Here is a 20112-nt window from a genome sequence, read left to right on the forward strand (position 1 = left end):
GAGCTATTTCCAAAGGGCTATATAGTCATGCCCAGACTTGGATGAAGCAATGCCACAAATAGTGTATTTCCCCATGTATGAAACACACCATTTTTTGAAAAATTTGGGATCTAAAAACTAGGAGCATCTTATACAGTGATTGCAGATTTTTTATTTGCATTAGGTTATGTTTTGCCACATTCTGCCCAGAAATGGCTCAGGAAAGATTTTTGTACAGTGCTGAATTCAAGTTAAAAGTGATCCATTTTACAAAAGTGAATGGAAATTGTGCAGCTAAACAGAAGTTTAGTGTTCTCCAACCAAGAAAACAATCTGAAACTGGCTACAGAAAGAAACCCTACTGAAAACACCCTGGCAGAAGACAAGCATGAGAGAGGCAAGTCAGCAAAATGGTCTGAGTTAAGAAAGGGAATTTAAGAGATGGATTGAAGAACAAAGGGCCACTAGAATTCCTGTGTCCACAAAGATGCTGCTGAAAAAGAAGCCACTGATTTCAAAGGAAGACATGAATAGTGCTTTAGATTTATGAAGCATAATGGACTAAGCATGTGTCCACACACCAGATTTGCCCAAAAGATGCCTGAAAGTTATGAGCAGAAGGTCCTCGAATTTCATGATGAATAAGACTTGAGTTCAATAACTTATGTAATACTTTTTTTTTTCAAATTTCAGACCCCCAAATTAAGGTGTGTTTTATACATGGGGAACTATACTAGGTCTATATTCCAGAAGAGGTGGAAAAACAGGAAGTTTTCTTATATGTTTAAGGATATTTATAGCAGCTCTTTTCTGGTGGCATGAAACTAGAAATTGAGGGGCTGCCATTCAAATTGAAGCATACTTTATTTTTCTTGTGGTTTCTTTTTTTTGATGGGGTGGGTATGTTTGCTTTCAGTTTCTTTTTTTTTTTTAAGTTTTTTTTTTGCAAGGCAATGGGGTTAAGTGGCTTGCCTAAGGCCACACAGCTAGGTAATTATTAAGTGTCTGAGGCTGAATTTGAACTCAGGTTCTCCTGACTCCAGGATCCATGCTCTATTCACTGCGCCACCTAGTCACAAAATGACTATAATGGTAATGTTTTGCATTACTACATATTTTTAACCTGTATCTACAAATTTACTTTCTCAATGAGGCAGGGAGTGTGCTGGGAAGAAGGGAGAGAATTAGGACTTCAAAGTTTAAAAAATGAATGTTAAAACTTGTTTTAACATATTTGGGGAACATTTAACTTTACCTCAACTTTATCAGTCTTGCTTCCTTCTCTTGTGGAATTAATTGAAGGGATGAAGGAATTTGGAGAAGCTGAAGTTAGGGATCTTTGAGATATTCAGAAAATTAGCTAATTTTACTGTAGTTTTAATTAACTACCAGCATTTAACCCATGATAGTATTCACTTTTGAGAACTTTGCAATAAAATCATATGGGCTTCTTCCATATTCCTTTTCCTCATCTCTACATTGTAAGACTTAAAAGATTCTATGGAGTCATATTTTGAAGAATTTAAAATATATAGATGAGTTCATATTTGACATGAGTTAATAGGGAAATACTGGAATTTATGAGGAATGGGATGGCATGGTCAGAATTGCACTTAAGGAAAATCTAGAATCTTTAATTTGTCTGGTACCTTGTCCAAAAAGTTTTGGCTTATTAGAAAGAAGAAGAACCAGTAATGAGCATCAAACACAGACCTCACAGGGACCAAAGGCTTTGCATACACAAGTGACAGACTTTCCTGAGTTGAAAAAAAATTACTTTTTTCTCTTCTTCCATCATCACTTTGAAAAGAAAAAATCTATGTAACTGAATTTGAAAGACTATACCAAGAATAACAATACTGTTGAATTTATATTGGGCTAATAATTAAAGTGGAAGTAGTGAGGGAAGACTTAGAAAATAACATTTCTGAATTTTCAAAGGAAGCAAATACATATATTCAAGAGTATAATTATGTGTATGAAGTTTTAGGTTTACTTCTTTCTTTTTACAAAGAAATAAAGCACATTTCTGTTAAATCCAGGTAAGGTTACTTGACTCAATAACTAAATGCTACTTAGAACCTTGTTTAAATATTACATTTTTTTTGCAAGGCAAATGGGGTTAAGTGGCTTGCCCAAGGCCACACAGCTACGTAATTATTAAGTGTCTGAGGTCAGATTTTAACTCAGGCACTCCTGACTCCAGGGCCAGTGTTCTATGCACTGCACCACCTAGCCACCCAAATATTACATTTCTTAAAACTGGCTTGGGAGACAGAGTCTGTGCAGTGATGGAGAGTATATCCAGACTGGGAGTTGGGGACCTGGTCTCATGAGAGCAGCTAAGCATCTGGGGCTCCACCCCTCTCTTCTAGAGCCAGCACTGCCAGATCTATGATCACCAGCTGGGCCCCTTCGGCAGCATTGGGTGACAGTCAGCCAGCAACAGTCAGATACCCCAGAGATCTAAAGAAGTAGAAACTCCACAAGGTCTGCAATTCAAAGTTGCCCCTGAAGCTAACTGAAAATCAAGAAGAGTTGAAGGTGGAAATTGCTGGAGAAATCTTAGGATAACTACTGGCAATTTTGGAGAATGACAATATTGACCCAGAGAAACTGGCAAGAAACAATGAAAGGGGAAATGGAGTCTTCTGTTGGTCTTCGAAAAAGTAAAAGCTCAACTGAAGTATTTTAATCAGATAGCTACAAAGAGGATGGAAGAATTACAGGTATTGGAAGTGAAATTGAAGATAGATGAAGAGGAAAGAGTTCATTTCCTAGAAAAACAGGAAGCATTTAACAATGAAAAAGATGAACTCACAGTCACCATTGATCGAATGAAACAAATGTTAGAAATCTGGAAAAAGGAGGGCATTCCTTAAGCTTAGGTCAAACTATAAGAACATTTTATTAAGTTTTCCTAAGATAGGACTTTCCTTATTCTCCCAATTAAAATATCTTCAGAAACAAAATTGGAGTCATCTAAGTTTGTATTGAGGAATATTCCTGCCGTAGAAATTTATGTTGCCCAAGCAATCAGATATGTGAATTATCTGTTTGTAGACAACCTTAAGTTCCAACCCTTGAGCTGCCTTGCTGTAATAACTAAGTAGCAATTCAGTTTGAGGGCAGAATCAGAAATTAAAATGACATCAGAACATCCAAGAAGTATATTTCCCAGATTGGGAACTGGAAATTAGAAATGTTAAAAATAGTTTGTAGAGATTTCCTTAAAAGAGGAGGGAAGATCTACAGGTAGATGACAAACATCTTTCTGAAATAACTGAATAGAATAATAGACTTGGAATGATTCTTAACTGTGATCATTTTGGTCCAACTCACCTGGTGCTTGGGTTTTTTTTATTTTCTTATGATAAAATACTTCTATAAATAAAACAACAAATAAATTTTTTTGCACTAGGAAAAAAAAAACCTGTGGCTTGATTTGGCCAACTACACATGCTTCTTGGGTCTTGAAAAGGGTGTCAAGTGTTGAGGCATTAAAATAAAGTGATTTAACCTCCAAGTCAAATTCTACTTGGTCTTATAATTTCTTCATCTCCTTTCCCATAAGAATTGCAAAAACTTTCATGACCATTTTAAGTTTTTTGCCTCAACCAGGTCATTTGGAAGAGCATATACTCTTCCATTTTTCCAAACCATTGAAATAGAATATTTAAATATTTAAATAAATAAAAAAATAAATATTTAAAAATAAAGTGAGAAAAGGATTAAAAATTTAAGTGGCAAAATAAGCAGGGTTCAGAAGATTATAATATAGCTGACTGAAGAACTCTGAAATGGAACTTCACCTCTGCATATATCTGGGGCCAATGACCAGTTCCCTTCAGATACTTAGTAGAAAAGGAGAAAGGTTTCAGAATCTTCCTTCATTTCAATCTTCTTATAAAAGTTCAAGCAAAAAATCCTGAGGAAAACAAATTAATTGACTTGACCAGAGTTACACACTTAGTGAGTGTCTGAGGTTGGATTTGAACTCTGGGCTCAAACCTACTGTCCTGCTGTGTCACCTGGTTTGTAATGACAATAGATGAATTACAATAGCAATAAAAAAAAAAAAACTTGTGTCAACCTTAAGATCAAAAGGAGTTTCTAAACAATATAACCTAGGTCCTGATTTAAGCATTAAAACAAATCTGGTTTGTCAGCATAAGGTCTGGTTTCTCATCCCTTAATGGCTGAATTCAGATAATATCCTATCCTTTCATTCATAGCCTATTTGATCTTCTCTTTTGTGAGGGGAAGTTCTTTTGAGAACTCTTTGTTAATGTCCTTCAACCATTTATCAGTTAGAAAATGGTTACTAGTTATAAATAGATAAGTAGATAGATATACAGATTTCTTAAATAGCAAACCCTTTTTAGAAAAATTTTACTTCCACTCTTATCCTACATGTATTAATATTGTCTTTGTTTTCAGTTTTAATTAATCAAACCTTTACATTTTATTTGTTGTATTTGATTCTATCACATGTGTATGATTGACTGCTTCACCCTGATGGACAGATTTGGTTTGGTTTGGGTTTTTTTTTTGCAAGGCAATAGAGTTAAGTGACTTGCCGAAGGTCACACAACTAGGTAATTATTAAGTGTCTGAGGTTGGATTTGAACTCAGGTCCTCCTGAGCCCAGGGCTGGTGTTCTATCCACTGTGCCACCTAGCTGCCCCCTTGATGGACAGATTTGGGACAGGGTTGCCACAAATCCTCCCTCCTACCCACCTCACCCTCCCTCCCAGAGGAGCTGCTCATATCTGTATATCAGCTTGGAATTGCTCATCTTCCTGGCTACCCTTTGTTCATTCAGTTGGCCAAACTGCTAATTGATCTGTTCCCTTGGTTCCATTGTCTAGCAAGAAATCTTCTCTTTGGCTTATTTGAAACAGCTGCAGTGTCATTACTTTTATTCACAGTGGTCAGATAATTCAAGATTGATGCCTGTTGTGACCTTAGTTTATGCAATCCGCATACAATCATTGCATTATGGGTTCACTGTTGATTTTTTAATATAAATATTTTTTTGTTTTCCAGTTATATACAACTGTAGTTTCTACCAATCATTTTTCGCAAGGTTTTGAATTTTACAATTTTTCCCCTCCCCCTTTCCCCCAACAAAAGGAAGTCATATAGTTTTTACATCTGTTTCCACACTATGCATAGATTAAAATCGAATGTATTGAGAGGAAAAAACTTGTCCTTAAGGAAGAAAGAAAATAATAAGGATAGCAAAATAATCGTTGTGTACAATGTTCTTCTGGTTCTGCTTATTTCACTCAGAATCAATTCATGCAAGTCTTTCTTTCCAGGCTTTTCTGAAATCTCATCCCTCCTGATTTCTAATAGAACAAAAGTGTTCCATTACATATGCCACAACTTGTTCATCCATTCCCCAATTGATGGACATCCCTTCAATTTCCAATTCTTTGTCTCTATAAACAAGGCTTCTATGAATATTTTTGTGCATGTGGGGTTTTTACCCTTTTTCATGATCTCTTCAGGTATAGACCCAGTAGTGGTATTACTGGATCAAAGGGTATGCACATTTTTATTGGCCTTTGGACATGAGTTCAGAGCTCCACCAATAATGTAATAGTGTCCCAGATTTCCTGCTCCCCTTCCAACATTGATCATTGTCCTTTCTGGTCATATTGGCCAGTCTGAAAGGTGTGAGGTGGTACCTCAGCAATGCTTTAATTTGTATTTCTCTAATAAGTAATCATTTAGAGCAAATTTTCATGTGACTATAGATAGCTTTGATTTCATCACCTGAAAATTGCCCCATCCATCTGTCAATTGAAAAGGGGCTTATTTTTTATAAATTTAACTCAGTTCTCTCCATGTTTTAGAAATGAGTCCTTTCTCAGAAAAACTAGTTTTTAAAAATTGTTTCTCTTTTGACTTTCTAAGGAAAAAGGAGCTCTTCCTAGGTATGAATGAGTCTATTCCCTTCTAGTTCTCTGCCTTGTCTCTACCTATTTCATCCTATCTCACTCAAGCTCTTTGAACCTGGGAAGACCAGACAATATTTTCAGGATTTCCAATTATTTTCCTTTTTTTTCCCCTAGAGAAACTAATTTATTTTGTTTTTTTAATTTTACAATTTTTCACCTAATCTTGCTTCCCTTTCCCTACCCCCCACAGAAAGCAGTCTGATAGCCTTTACATTGTTTACATGCTATACAATGATCAAAACTGAATGTGTTGGGAGAGAAATCATATCCTTAAGGAAAAAAAATAAAATATAAGAGAGAGAGCAAAATTACATAATAATACCTTTTTTTAAAAAATTAAAGGTAATAGTCTTTGGTCTTTACTTAAACTCCATAATTCTTTCTTTGGATACAGATGGTATTCTCCATTTGTACCCAGATACCCTAAAATTGTACCTGATTGTTACACTGATGAAATGAGCAAGTCCATTAAGATTGATCATCACTACCACGTTGCTGTTATTGTGTACAATGTTCTTCTGTTTCTGCTCATCTCATTCAGCATCTGGTCATTTTCTTAGGGAAGAATATGGAACATTTAACCTGACCAAATCTGAGAGAGGATCCAATATGAATGAAATGTGAGTAAAAAAAAATAGCTGGAACAACTTTTAAATGCATTTTCTGCTACTAGAGTTTATTTTACAGAACTTTTCAAGATTCTTGGTTTTTCTCTTGTTGATGGATGTCTAGGAGATTCATAACACTGGGGGGACCACGCGGTATTCATTTATAAGTGAAAAAAATCACTAAGTTCTCTAATCCAGAAGTGTAAGAAAGGTCGTGAATTTTAATTCATAGACTATTTCAAAAAGAAGTTGCAAGTTAATTTGCAGAGTTCTTTAAGGAGGCAACAAGGTAGAAAGTGAGTTTTTAAGAAAAGATAGGACTGCTTCATATTCACAGCTGGGTGGGACAGAGAGTGAGCAAAGCTTTTAAGGGGACCTAACTCATCATCTGTGCAGAGAGGAGTCAGGGGCAGGGGCAAAGGAGTGGCCAACACCTGAGCATGACTGAAGTTATACACCTTGGCAGAGGATGGAATATCTGTAATAAGAGTAAGGGAAGTGGGGGGGGGGGAAGAGTTGAGATTTTTCAGTAGATTGAATCTCAGCATGGGTGTAATTGCTGGATAACAATGGAGAAGAAATCAAGGAACCACAGATAATATTTCCCTTAATAATTTCTGCCTTTTCTTGTTTCTTTGTACACTGATATTTGTTCTATTCAAGAACACAGAAGACAGACAAATATTATGTGAGAGTTGTATACTAGAACATGCCATTCCTGTTTGCAACAAGATAACACAAAACAGAATTTTTAGGAATTATTTATTCTAACCATGTATCAAGTGGACATTCCTTTTGGGTTGGTCTTGATGACTACTAAGGTCCTTTATAACTTTCAAATTCAAAATGATCAGAGAATTTGTTATAATACTTTTTTAAAAAATTATACTTTTTCTCAGATGTTTGATAAAATTATTTAGAAATTATTATTCAACTTTTGTGGGGAGAGTTGTAGTGCTATGATGGGAGTACACTAGTGATGGAAGGAGAGAGTGTACTTAGAGATAATGGACATGAAAAGATCATGAAGTAAGTTTGCTTTGCTTGACACTTTGGCTACAATTGGAGAGAATGTGTTTGGAGGAGTGATATAAATGGTTCATGAAATGATTTGATTTTGCATGATGCTTTGGATCATGAGATCTGTGTATCCAAGGAGGGTACTTGAAAAGAGGGTGTGGTATAAATTGGCTATAATTTGATGTGATTTATGATTCTTTAGAAATGTCTTTCTAATGGGACAAGTAGAAGGAAGTGTACTTTGACAGTGACTATGAGACAGTATTGTTTATCAATCAACTCTTGACAAAGGTACGTCTTTTAGAACAGACAAAAGGAGTATATTTTGATAGAGGGGCTGTAAGTACAAGATAGGGTTAAAATAAATTTATGAAAAGAAGAATTATATTTGGAAAAGGCTAAGCATTAGAGGATAAATAATACCATGAAGAAGTGCTAAGATCTAGTTTAAAGAAATGAGGATGTGAAGACTGAGTAAATCATACTCTCAACATATTTGACCCAAAGAGAAAATTATATACATTCTCAATTGGATTAAAAAAAATCTACCTGATATTACAGGGAAATATGGAGTGGAGGTTGGGGGGGTAGGGGAAGAAGGGAAAGTAAAGGGAAGAAGGGATTGATAAAAGAGAAGGCAAAATATCTCATGGTTTCCCTTAATCCCAATTTTTTGTTTTTGTTTTTCAAGGCGATGGGATTAAGTGACTTGTCCAAGGTCACATAGCTAGGTAATTATTAAGTGTTTGAGTCTGGATTTGAACTCAGATTCTCTTGACTCCAGTGCTCTATTCATTATGCAACCTAGCTGCCCCCTTCCCCAATTTCTCTTACAGAAAATGTCTAATAGGTAAATATATTAAACAGAAATGTACATGTACAACTTTTATCAGACTGTTCTTTGGCCAGGGGGAGGGAAGAGGAAAGGGAGGGTGGTAGAAAAATGTGTAACTTATAAATCTACAAATGGATGAATGTTGAAAAACTACCAAAGCATGTAACTGGAAAAATAAAATAAAATAGCAATTTATAAATTATTATTCAAGTATTTTTTCTATAAAAAATTTGAATAACTGTTTTCACATAATTCATCTAATGAACTAAGATTATTAAATTCTTCATAGATTTTTTAATATTTCAAAGCATTTTAAGCTGTTATTGTAGTATATGTTCAAACAGAAACTATTTTTCTTGCTTTATGTGTTGAGTGATATCCCCCTGAGGTAGTATAGTGCAGAACAGAAGTGTCAAATACATGGCTAACAAGTGTTTGCAACATTTCAGATTATGGCCAACCCATATCAAAATGCAACTGGTGAATATTTAATAAAATAAATAAATCATATTAAAACATGTTCCAGCTTTTTCTTTTTATGGTAAATCCCTACAATTCAAGCAGTAAGTCAATAGGAGACAAGGTTGCAAAATCTCCCTATTTCTCCATTTAATATCCTTAAGAAGTTCACTCACTCCTCAGTTGAGGTCTTTCTCTTCCTTTGAAGCTAGCCCACTCTGGGAGAGCTTGATCCCTTGCCCCTAACCCTTCTTTACTATTTATTCCTGCTCTGAAGGAGTGCCATTCCCCATATAACCTCTCACACCCCTTTTTCCCTTACTACTTATCTTCTGCTGGCTTTGGAGAAATCCACTCTTTAGGGAGTGCAATTTCCCTTGTGGCTACTCTTCTCTTTCTCATATACTGTTCAACCTCTCATGGTGATTTATATCTACCCTTAGCTTGTTTCTCTGCTTAGGGATGGGTGGAGTCATGCCTTCACTTTAGTCTTTCTTTTCCTTAGCTTCTACTAATAACAACAAGCTTTCCTTCCCTTATTGCTTATATCCTGATGGTTCACCTTCCTTTGGAGGGCAGCCTGCTCTGAGAAGTGAGATTCCCCCAAACTCTCCCACCCCCTTCACCATGCCGCTATATCCTTTCCCCTTCCTTTTTCTTTCTTACCTGATTCTGCTGTTCTCAACAGCTTAGCTTGTGGGCTATTTCTTCTTTGTTTAACTCCACTATTTCCACTGAAGCTCATGATCTCCCTGCTTCTCCAAAGAACCTTAACCTGTGAACTTTTTGTAACAACTTGTGAACTTTTTATTGTAATCTATGAACTTTTACAGTTACCTGGGAACTAAAATTTAAGCCTTTTTTTACTCTCCTGAGTCATCAATGTCCCATGACAAGACAAAAACTTAAGACCACAAAGATGGTCAAGGAGTCTTTGGATGATTGTCATTTTTGATGCTAAACCAAGCTCTAGTATTTATCCTAAAATATTTTTAAATTACAAACTTGTTTTCAGAGTTTGTGTCCCATTGGAATGTTGCTTAAGGGGTAGAATCCTGTTTTTTGTCTTGGTTGTGTACCCCAGGGCTTTTCAGAAAGCCTGACAACTTAGTAAGCACTTAATAAATGTTGATTGATTGGTTGGGTGATTTTTGTGAGAACTCTGATTCCTTCAGTGGCTGAAGGGTAAATTGAAATCTAGGACTGAGAGGTATGGGAGAGGAATAGAATTCAAACGTTTGACTACATCAGTAGGGAACAGACTACTTGTGTTTTACAATAGGTTTAACTGGGTGGTTCACTCTACGGTGATAGGGCAATAAGGAGGGTGGGGAAGTACAAAGAAACTATAAAAGCTCAGACAGATCCATCTCAGACTTAGTATACCTGCTTTGAATCAAGATGTTTCCCCTTGCTAATCTTCTGAGGGACAGCTATCAGGGACTAAATGAAAGGTAAGCTTTTCTCGAAAAGTTTATTATCAAAGATCAAAGATGTAATCTCCTGACCACCTCATTCTACGGATAGCCATACTGAAGCCAAGAGAAATTTGAAGTGACTTGACCACTCACATAGGAAGTGACTGAACTGGGATTGCAACATTGACATACTGACTCCCAATTTCTGGGTGACTTTCTCTTTAATGTACTGCTGTTTTATTGTAAAAACCAGGAATATTAAGTGAAAATCTGATCTAATGAAAAACTAAAGGACTTTATTCATGCCTGACTCTTCATGACACCTTGGCTTTTTCTTGAGAAAGATACCAAGGTGGTTTGTACTTTCTTCTAAATCTCATTTTACAGATGAGGAAAGTGAGGCAAATAGGGTTCAATGATTTGCCCAGGGTTAATCAGCTGAGGCAGATTTCAATTCAGTGAAGGTGTTTGATAACATGGCCGAAAACATGCTAAAAAAATATGGGAGCAAGGACACATTTTTTTTTTTACTCCACTGATGACTGGGAAATGTTGAGAGCATCGTCCACTATCCAGAACGTGGGCATGCATGCCATCATAAAATTCATGTACAATAATGATGAACTTCTCCAGGCAACCAAATTTTGTGGAAATTTGGAATTTCCATAAACCCTCATGACTGACGGTGTCAAAGGCCTTGGTCAGATCTACAAATGTTGTATACAGACCTCTGTTCTGTTCCTGGCATTTTTCCTGGAGTTGTCAGGCAGCAAACACTATATTGACTGTTCCTCTACCCTTTCTGGAGCTACACTGGCTCTCAGGGAGGTGACTATCTTCAAGGTGAAGGATCAGCCTACTGAGAAGGAATCTGGCAAGAATCTTACCAGCAATGACTAAAATACCCCTGTGATTGTCACAGGACAATCTATTCACTTTACCTTTATAGAGAAAGATGATGGAAGCATTTTTAAATTCCTGGAGGAATAACCTCTTCATGTCATATAGCCCAGAAAATTTCAGTCAGTTTTTGGATGAGCAATGGACCTCTCCCCACCTTGAATATCTCAGCTGGAATAGAATCAGTACCAGGTGCTTTGCCACTTGAAAGGAACTAGGGACTGACTTCAACATGAGGCAAACTGTCAATGGCTTCTACATTGATTGATGATGATGATGGTCTCTTAAGAACACTATGGAAGTGTTCAGCCCATCTCTCTAAGATCATGTTCCAATATGGATTCATCAGCACTGAGTAGTGGTGTAATAAAAGCATTTTGGTTTTTACTGTTTACATAAAATTGTTTCATCTGCCTTCTTACTGAGCCAAGAGTCCTGCATTTCTCTAAGCTTCTTGTAGACTTTACTTTTGATGGGATTAAATACTGCCTTCTTAGGAATGGATGAACTATTCTGCTGGTAAAATCTGTAGAGTTCTGGGGTTTGTTTGTTTGTTTTTTCATTTAGCAACTTCTGTATTTCCCTATCATTTTCATCAAACCAGTCTTAGTATTTGCAAGTGTTCTGGCCCAGATGAGCAAAGGCAGTGCTGAACACGAGATCTCTGAAAGCTGTCCATTCTTTTTCTGCTCCACTGTTACCAACTATGTATTGACTCAGTCTTCCCCCAGAGACACTCTAATCTCTTTACATTAATTCTTCTAGTATTCATTTTGTCTTGGCCACCACTTTGGTTGAATATGAATATTTAGTTTAGAGAGGATGATCTATGATCATTCCAGCACTCTGCACCGTACATTGCCTTTGTCATTCTCAGATCCTGTCTCTCTTCTCCTTACAATCACAGTCTAATAGATACTAATGTTTGCTAGAGGGTGTGTCCAGGAAGTTTTATTGTTTTTAGGTAATCAAAAGACAGTATTTTGATTGCATCAAACAGGTTGGTGTATAGGAAATATCTTAATGCTATGTATTTTATAATTGTGATTAGAATGGGAACTTTAGTTATGAACACTCTTTGTCTTGATAATTTTTATATTTTCAGAACAGTTTGCTCCAGGATCATGGGGGATGGGTGTAGTGGTGGGAGGATAATCATTGATTGTTACTTTGCCTGCTATGCTATTTCAGCATTGTTTATTTTAAACCAAAAACAATGGTGAGTGAAAAACATTCTTATCCTGTTTCATTGTCTCTCCTTAGGATTTTGGAACAGGAAGTGAGATTTTGGTCTTACTGTTATTTCTGCTCCTCCTGGAGCAAACAAATCATCGCAGAATGTGGACATCCTATTTGTTCAACTTGTTTCAAGAAAAAAGTTCGCTATTCATGCTGCCCTCCATGCTGGAAATACTCCCAGCTGAGAGCTCATCAGGCTAAAATTGTCATGTATCCTGAAGGAGAAAGTGTCTGTGAGACACACAGAGAAGACCACAAACTGTTCTGTGAAGACTTCAAAATGCTACTCTGTGAGACTTGTTCTAAGGTAGATCATGAGCACCACATACACTGGCCAGTTGCAGTGGCTGCTCTGAAGTGCAGGGTGAGTCCTACAAGAGTTTTAAGGAATGTCCTACCTGCTTTGAAGCATTCCTTAGTAGTGATCCCTCCATGCCTATTTTGATCATTTCATATTAGTCTATCCCATAGAGCTATTATCCCTATGAAAACCCACAGCTATCTACCAGAAAAGGTAAAACAGTACCTCCTTCCTACTGTAACTCTCCCATATTGATGAATTGGATAGTATTATTTTTGAGGTCTCTTGAGCTTCTCAGCCCTTTACATTGCATGACCTCATCCTAGAGCAAACACATTTTAACAGTGTTATTTCATGTTGCACTTACAGGAGAAGATCAAGGAAATGCTGTACACTATGTATCATGGTATAAAAAAAATTAAGACCATTCTTAGTCAAGAGAAAAAGAATTCTGTATCAAGGGCTAAGATGTGGACTGTAAGTATCTGACTTTGTCTCCCCCAATAACATTTTGTTACCTCCTAATCTGAGATGCATTTTATAACAATTATCCCAAAGTTATTAGCCATATCTCCTAGTTAAGAATATTGGGACTCAAAGATACTTGTGTCACATTTCCAAATTCTAGGCACTAAGGAATAGAGAAACTTTGAATCAAGCCAATACCTCCAGATCTGCAATCAAAAGTTGTGTATTAAACTGCTGAAGCTGCTTTCTCTAATCTGTAATGCCCAGTTTTAGACTCCTCCTCAAAACCAAAGCAGGGAGGCAGGGTATCAGCAGACAGGATCCTCTAGAAAGAGTTAGTTAAGAAGTGAGGACCTTTGTTAATAAAATGTGACCTGTTAGCAAAGTGTCCTTGGAAAAGTAGTTGGGATACAGAATCCTCATCATTAATAATGGCAATGACAAGCTCATTTTTTTATTTTAATTTTAATTTTTTGGTTTTTGCAAGGCAGTAGAGTTAAGTGACTTGCCCAAGGTCACACAATCAGGTAATCAGATTTGAACTCAGGTCCTCCTGACTCCAGGTTGGGGCCTCTATCCACTGTGTCACCTAGCTGCCCCAACAAGCTCATTTTTAAAGCATTTCAGGTTTATCTTGACCAATTCAGTGACATAGATATGTTGTCACAGTGTTCAAAAGATCCAAATTACAGTACTCCAGCAGGAAATTTTTTATAATAATTGAGATTTCTAGGCAGGAAATTCTTATAAATATAAGTGCATTAACACATTGCATTCATTTATTAAGCATGTTACAAATAACCTGAAAGGGTCAGCATTGTCCCAGAACCTGGTTGTCTTGGATTAGTAAGACCAAGGAATTCTAGGTCATTTTTCTTTCATATAGACAGAATTCTATCAATGCTATAGTTTATTGGGTGATACCTTTGTTATTCAGAGACTACTATGCTGAATTCTGCAAAACATAAAAACAAATGGGCTTGAAGAAAAAGTGATTTTTCCATGGTGTTTTACTTCTAATTCATTATTGACATAAATAAGCCTAAACTAATAGAATGAGTGGTACAAGTGAAGTTTATGAGAGTCAGTAAAGATGAGTTGACTACTGAGAGAATGGTGTTGAAAATGCAATCAATGATTCATACAAATAAAATGCAACCAATGATTGAAATATAGATATAGAAATAGCAACCAAAGGCTAAATACATGGATGGAAGAAACCTCTATGAAAATAGGCTGGACATAGGATGTTGAAAGCTTCATTCTTGGCAAAGAAATGTTAGTTTAATTACAGTTCAAAGAACATAAGCCATGGAAGAATTTTGAGAGGACAGACTGAACAAGTTCTAAACACATCGATATACAACACTTTCTCAAGTAAATATAACTGACAAGGAATTCACAATCAGGTTTAAATTCATAATTTCATGGAGCTTAAGAAAGTTGAGGGAAACTTTAGAATAAGTCAGCAATTGTCTCATCATGAACTATGATGGTAAATGTCAAACCTTGAATTAGTCTCAGTGGAAGATATTTCTCCTTTCAAAATAAGAAGAAAGACAATGTACAACAGATTCCTTCCATAACTGGAAAACCCCCAAAGGGTTGGTGTTGGGAAAAATTTATATGGATGTCAGCTATAGATACCCATTATTCTGATTTTAGAGAAGAAAAATGAAACCAGAGAGGTTTAGTGATATGGCCAAGGCCACACATTGCTGGGTAGAATTAAAATTTTTCAAGTCCTACTTATTCCAGTGTTCTTTACATCACCCCACACTGAGCAGGCAGAGAGAGATTTGATGAGGCCATCATGTCACTAAAAATAATACATAAATGTTTATATATATAAAAATTATTGAAGTGATCCAATAACTAAATATATATAAATTTATATGGAAATAATATATATATATACTGGCATTCTTCTATACAGGAACACAAAAATACATCCTTGAAAATGTTTTATAAAGGAAATCATGCAATACAGGAATATCTACAGAGTGAGAAATCAAAAACGAGAACAGCACCATATGAGAAAATCACCGTGGAGATGCAGAAAGAGATGTTCAAGAAGGTCTATCAGAAAATGTTATTATTGGGGGCTAAACAGGAATATATGCTAATGAAACAAAGGAAGGAATGGGAGACCATGATGTCCAGACAAAGCAGATGTCTAACAGATAAAATCAAAGAGTTGGAAGAAATGATGAAGAAACCCAATGTGGAACTACTCCAGGTGAGACTAGTGATACTTCATCAGGACCAGTTGGATATATATGGGAACAGGAAATTGGCATGTTCCATTTCCCTTTCCCAAGATTTTTTTTTGTTTGAGATACTCTCTTGTCTACTACTGTACTGTACATGCCTTATGCTTCCTACAGAAGGAGAAGAGAAATCACAAGAATATCTGCATTCAGATAATCTCAGAGCAGAGCAGCAGGGGAGGAATCTGTGCTGGTGGGGAGCAGAGGGTTCCAAAAAGCCCATGATCAGGAGTCTTGTGCTCTAGCTTTGCTCTATCACACAGGCAGGCAGCAGAGGCTGGGGTGAAAGGCACTCTTAAGTATTCAGGGAGAAGCCTGCTCATTCCAATGAGACTTTTAATGATTGTCAATTCTTCCTCTGACTGTTTTTTCCTCTGTTACAGAATATACCTCACTGGGTCATTTGAAGACCCTTGCTCAATCAACTTTCTGCTGGCATCCCCAGAGACTGCCCAAGCACCACCTGGTGCAGGCAGAAAGTATTTTTACCTTTTCCCCTGCTTTTCCAAGTTGATTTCAGTGAATAAGCAAAATAAGAGAAAAGGGCAATGAGGGTTCTACTGGAGTGGCAAGGGGTGAAATTCTGTGGACTCATGTTTGGACATTTGGTAGAATTGATTCATGAACTTCACTGACCTGATTTCTTTTTTTCTCCCTAGGAATCAGTCCAGACATATTTCCAGGAGTTATTTTATTGGTATGTCTCTGTCTAGGGAGTAGATAATTGCAAAGCAAGTACAATAGAGGGCCATTCTGTGCTGACTAAGGTCCATAACTGATTTCTCTTTGCAGGTTTCACAAACAACAGATTTTCCAACCATTTATTCCAAGGTTTGATAATATGTTTAACATAATAGCAGATCAATTTGTTCACATCTACCAAAGTAAGTGCCAACCTTTTGTTCGTGAATCTTCTATCTAATCTTTCTTCATAGTTCTGGGGGTCAGCAACTTACCTGTTGTTCAGTTAAGGAATTTTGGTTCTGATTGGCTCCTACAAAATGACACATTCACACCAACAAAACTAAAGACTATATTTAATAAAGTGATTATAAAACAGGTAGAAATAAATCAGTTTTACAGCAAAAGTAACCAATAAGTTCCAATATAATGAAAAAGAAGAGCAAAGCCTACATAAACATAGATTTAAAAGAAAATATCACCAAATCAGGGGAGCTTCGACATCTGAATCAACAGTGCCTGGGGAGCCCTGGGATACAGCCTTCAATCCTTATTGGAAAGGCCCCAGGCAGAGCATCCTCTCCATGAGTGTAAGTCCAATTAAGCTGGGGTCTAATTAGATCTTCTATAGCTTGAGAACAAAGAAGGTTTCTTTTTTTTGTGGAATAAAATCAAATTTTCCAGGCTGTCCAAGGAGGGAGTCACCCCTCTCCAAACCCCAAGAATTATGGTGGTTACATTCAGGAATAGCTAGTTCTTGAAAAGATAGGCAATGTTAATCAAGTACGGCCTTGAGAATTTGGCCAGGACCAGTCAAGGACATTCAGCAGTTCTTTTAAACGCTCAAGCTGTTTAAATCAGTCCTGCTCATCTCCCCTCTTCTGTATACTAAAGGCAAATTGAGTGTCAGTAATTCTCTGTAGCTAAACTATAAGGCCTTACCATGGAAAATGTAGGCTAGGTGGTGCAGTGGATAGAGCACCGACCCTGGAGTCAGGAGTGCCTGAGTTCAAATCCAGCCTCAGACACTTACCTAGCTGTGTGTGGCCTTGGCAAGCCACTTAACCCCATTGCCTTGCAAAAACCTTAAAAAAAATTGTATTAACCATACACCTGTTGAAGCTGTGGTCCTGAAATTCTCTGCTTGTTGGGCTCTTAATGCCCTTGAGTCCTTACCTAGAGAATGACATAATGATGACCCATTTGCCTGTAATATTCCAGAAATTAGAACATTATGCCTCCAATAGAGTAAGACATGCCTTATGCCAAGGTATAAGGAAAAAAATGAAGGGGAAAGGAAGAAGTAAACTCAGGGAGATTCAGTGAGTTTTCTGCTTGGTGGGTCTGCATTAGATTAACCAGGACACTCTTATTGAGTACTCCTGGCCCTGGGTTGATATTTTGCTTGGGCAGAACTAGGGCCTATAAAAATAGATTGCTTTGGTGTTTAATGAGTTAAAAGGATTAGAGGGTTTGAGCATGGTGCTTGACATTGGACCTTCCAAAGGACTTCTTCATTCACTCTTGAAGGGTGAAAACATCTAGAAATGATAAGCCAAAAAGATTTCTTATGAGTCCAGGCAGAAAATATCTTAGTTCCACCTGGCCCCTCGATAGTAAAATATCTTTTACAAAACTGAGAATGGAGATCTTTAAACCATGATGGCAGCCATTCTTTTGGGTCATTTTATCCCTGATTAGAATCTTAGGAAGAGGAATGATCTTGGTGGAAAACCTATATAATGATTGAACGCAACCATGCAGGAATGAGAAACCAGACCTTTTGTTTTTAGAACAGATTTGTTTTAATGCTTAAATGAGGATCTAGGTTATGTTTCCCAAAAACCCCTTTTGATCCAAAGATTGACACAAGTTGCTAATGCTATTGCAAGTCATCTGTTATGTTAGGTAACACAATGAGTAGGGCACTGGATTTGGAGTCTGGAAGATCTGGGTTCGAATTCAGCCTCAAGACTTTGACTTGCTGTGATCTGGTCAAGTAAATTAATGTTTCCTCATTTTTCTTGCCTGAACTTTAATACAAAAATTGAAATGAAGGCAGAATGAGACTTCTCTTCTAGATTATCAGAAGGGACTTGACCATTGGAGATATGTCCAAAAGGGAAGTTCCATTCCAGAGTCCTTCAGTCAGCAGCAATAAGTGTTCAAAGTGAGCTAAAATTATGAACCTGTGACCCCTGACTATTTTGCAACTCCAATTTTTAATCAAACTCTCATTTTATTTTTAGGTATAGCATTTCTATGGCCTGAGGAGATGGAAGAGGGACCAGATGACCTGGTTACTGGCTAAGCCATTTCCAAGTTTTGAAAGATGTAACATTAAAACAAAGTTCTAAACAATATTTCATTGTTCAGTCAAGTAACTTATTCTGTGTTTAACAGAAATGTTTCATTTCTTTGCAAAAGAAGCAAAACCAAAACCTCATGGATATAATTTATACCTTTGAATAGATTTTCTTCTCTGAAAATCAAGAAATTTTCTTTCCTAGCAGCCCTCCCTCACAACCTCTACTGTAATTGTTAGTTCAACATTCATCTCATTATAAATGCTACAGTGTTGGCTATTCTCAAGGTCTTTCAAGAGCAAATTGTTGAAAGAAGAGACTTCTGCTCTTAGAAGTTTTACAAAGCTTTGGACTCTTGTTTTTTCTTGGTTTGATGCTTCTTGCTGGTGGTTTGATTGTTCTTTGAATACCATATATATAATATATACATATATATATATACATATATATGTATATATATATATTGTATAACCTCATTCTCATGCAACTAGATGGATCAGATCAGTGAAGAGATTTGGAGGTCTTGGAGCCAGAAAGACAAGAGTTCAAATTCAGCTTCAGATACTTATCACTTAACTAGCTGTGTGACTTTGGGTAATTCACTCAACCCTGATGGCCATTTTCAGTCATCCTGATTCATATCTGGACCCAGATGGCTCTGGAGGAGAGGCTGGTGACTTAGCACAGCATCCCCTCACTCAAATCTAATTCACAGGCTTGTCATGGCATCACCTCCCTGATGTCAGTCTTCTTCAAAAATGAAGGACAAACAATAGCTTTCATATTTAGTATTATAGCTTTCTCTTTTAATCCACATCATGTTCAGGTTTAAGACAAGGCTGGACTTGGAAACCTAGACACAAACTTTAGAGTTCAATTCTTTTCTTTGGCCAAGATTTGACTGCATAAAGTTTGAAATGGAGTAGGGCACCTCAAGCAATAACACAAACACTCACCTAATTATAAACAAAAGTTCTGTGGATTAGAACAGTTGCACATAAGAAAATTTCAAGAAATAAACTTAGAGGCCCACAAGCAGGACATCAGTCTTCACCAAAACCACCTCACCAGGTCACCTCACAATTGTTTTGAAAAGTTCTGCTGATAGAGGTGTCTCATTTAAAGATATTGATAATCTTGTTGTAAGAGGATTTGCTAGTTTCCCCTCAATGTTGTAAAAGAAAATACGAGATTGAAATTATTATAACCCAAAAGAGTCAAAGTTCTTAAACCAGTGTCTGATTAACTTAGGTATTCGAAGTCAAAGAGGTAAGGAGGCAATGACAGAGTGTGAGAAATGCTCCAGATTCTTACCCCTCAGGATCTGGAATAGGGAACTGGGTCTTGTATAGGATAGATTACTATAGAAGGTATGGCTGTAGGATGAGTCCCTTACTTGTTTAATTTGACTTATTATCACACAAGTGTGATCAAGCATCTATGGACCCACCGGTGAGTGCATGGCCAGTATCAAAGTGCAGAAAAAGATTACAAATTTGTTTACAATTACAATATTTCTCTATTCCCGTAATTCCTTTTATCAACATGAGAAGGACCCCCTTATGTTAATCCACCAATCAATTTCTGTTGTATCTATATGAACAAATTTGAATTTTGCCTTAGTTTAATCTATACTTATTATGAGGGATGGCCTTCCAT

At 36.8% G+C, this 20112-nt stretch overlaps 1 protein-coding gene across 1 annotated transcript in view; it reads left to right on the plus strand.

The window, feature by feature from the left end:
• LOC141488830 (tripartite motif-containing protein 49D-like) overlaps positions 1-18510 on the plus strand; it is a 21065-nt gene extending 2555 nt beyond the window's left edge. Inside the window, exons 2-8 of the mRNA XM_074189220.1 lie at positions 6509-6568; positions 12452-12791; positions 13098-13205; positions 15133-15435; positions 16126-16163; positions 16259-16350; positions 18397-18510. Of these exons, the coding sequence (XP_074045321.1) occupies positions 6558-6568; positions 12452-12791; positions 13098-13205; positions 15133-15435; positions 16126-16163; positions 16259-16350; positions 18397-18458 (954 nt within the window). The 5' untranslated portion in view covers positions 6509-6557 and the 3' untranslated portion in view covers positions 18459-18510. The remainder of the gene's footprint in view (positions 1-6508; positions 6569-12451; positions 12792-13097; positions 13206-15132; positions 15436-16125; positions 16164-16258; positions 16351-18396) is intronic.
• The last annotated feature ends 1602 nt before the right edge of the window (positions 18511-20112 follow it).

The sequence above is a fragment of the Macrotis lagotis genome, chromosome 1 (assembly GCF_037893015.1).
Source record: "Macrotis lagotis isolate mMagLag1 chromosome 1, bilby.v1.9.chrom.fasta, whole genome shotgun sequence".
Taxonomy (NCBI): domain Eukaryota; kingdom Metazoa; phylum Chordata; class Mammalia; order Peramelemorphia; family Peramelidae; genus Macrotis; species Macrotis lagotis.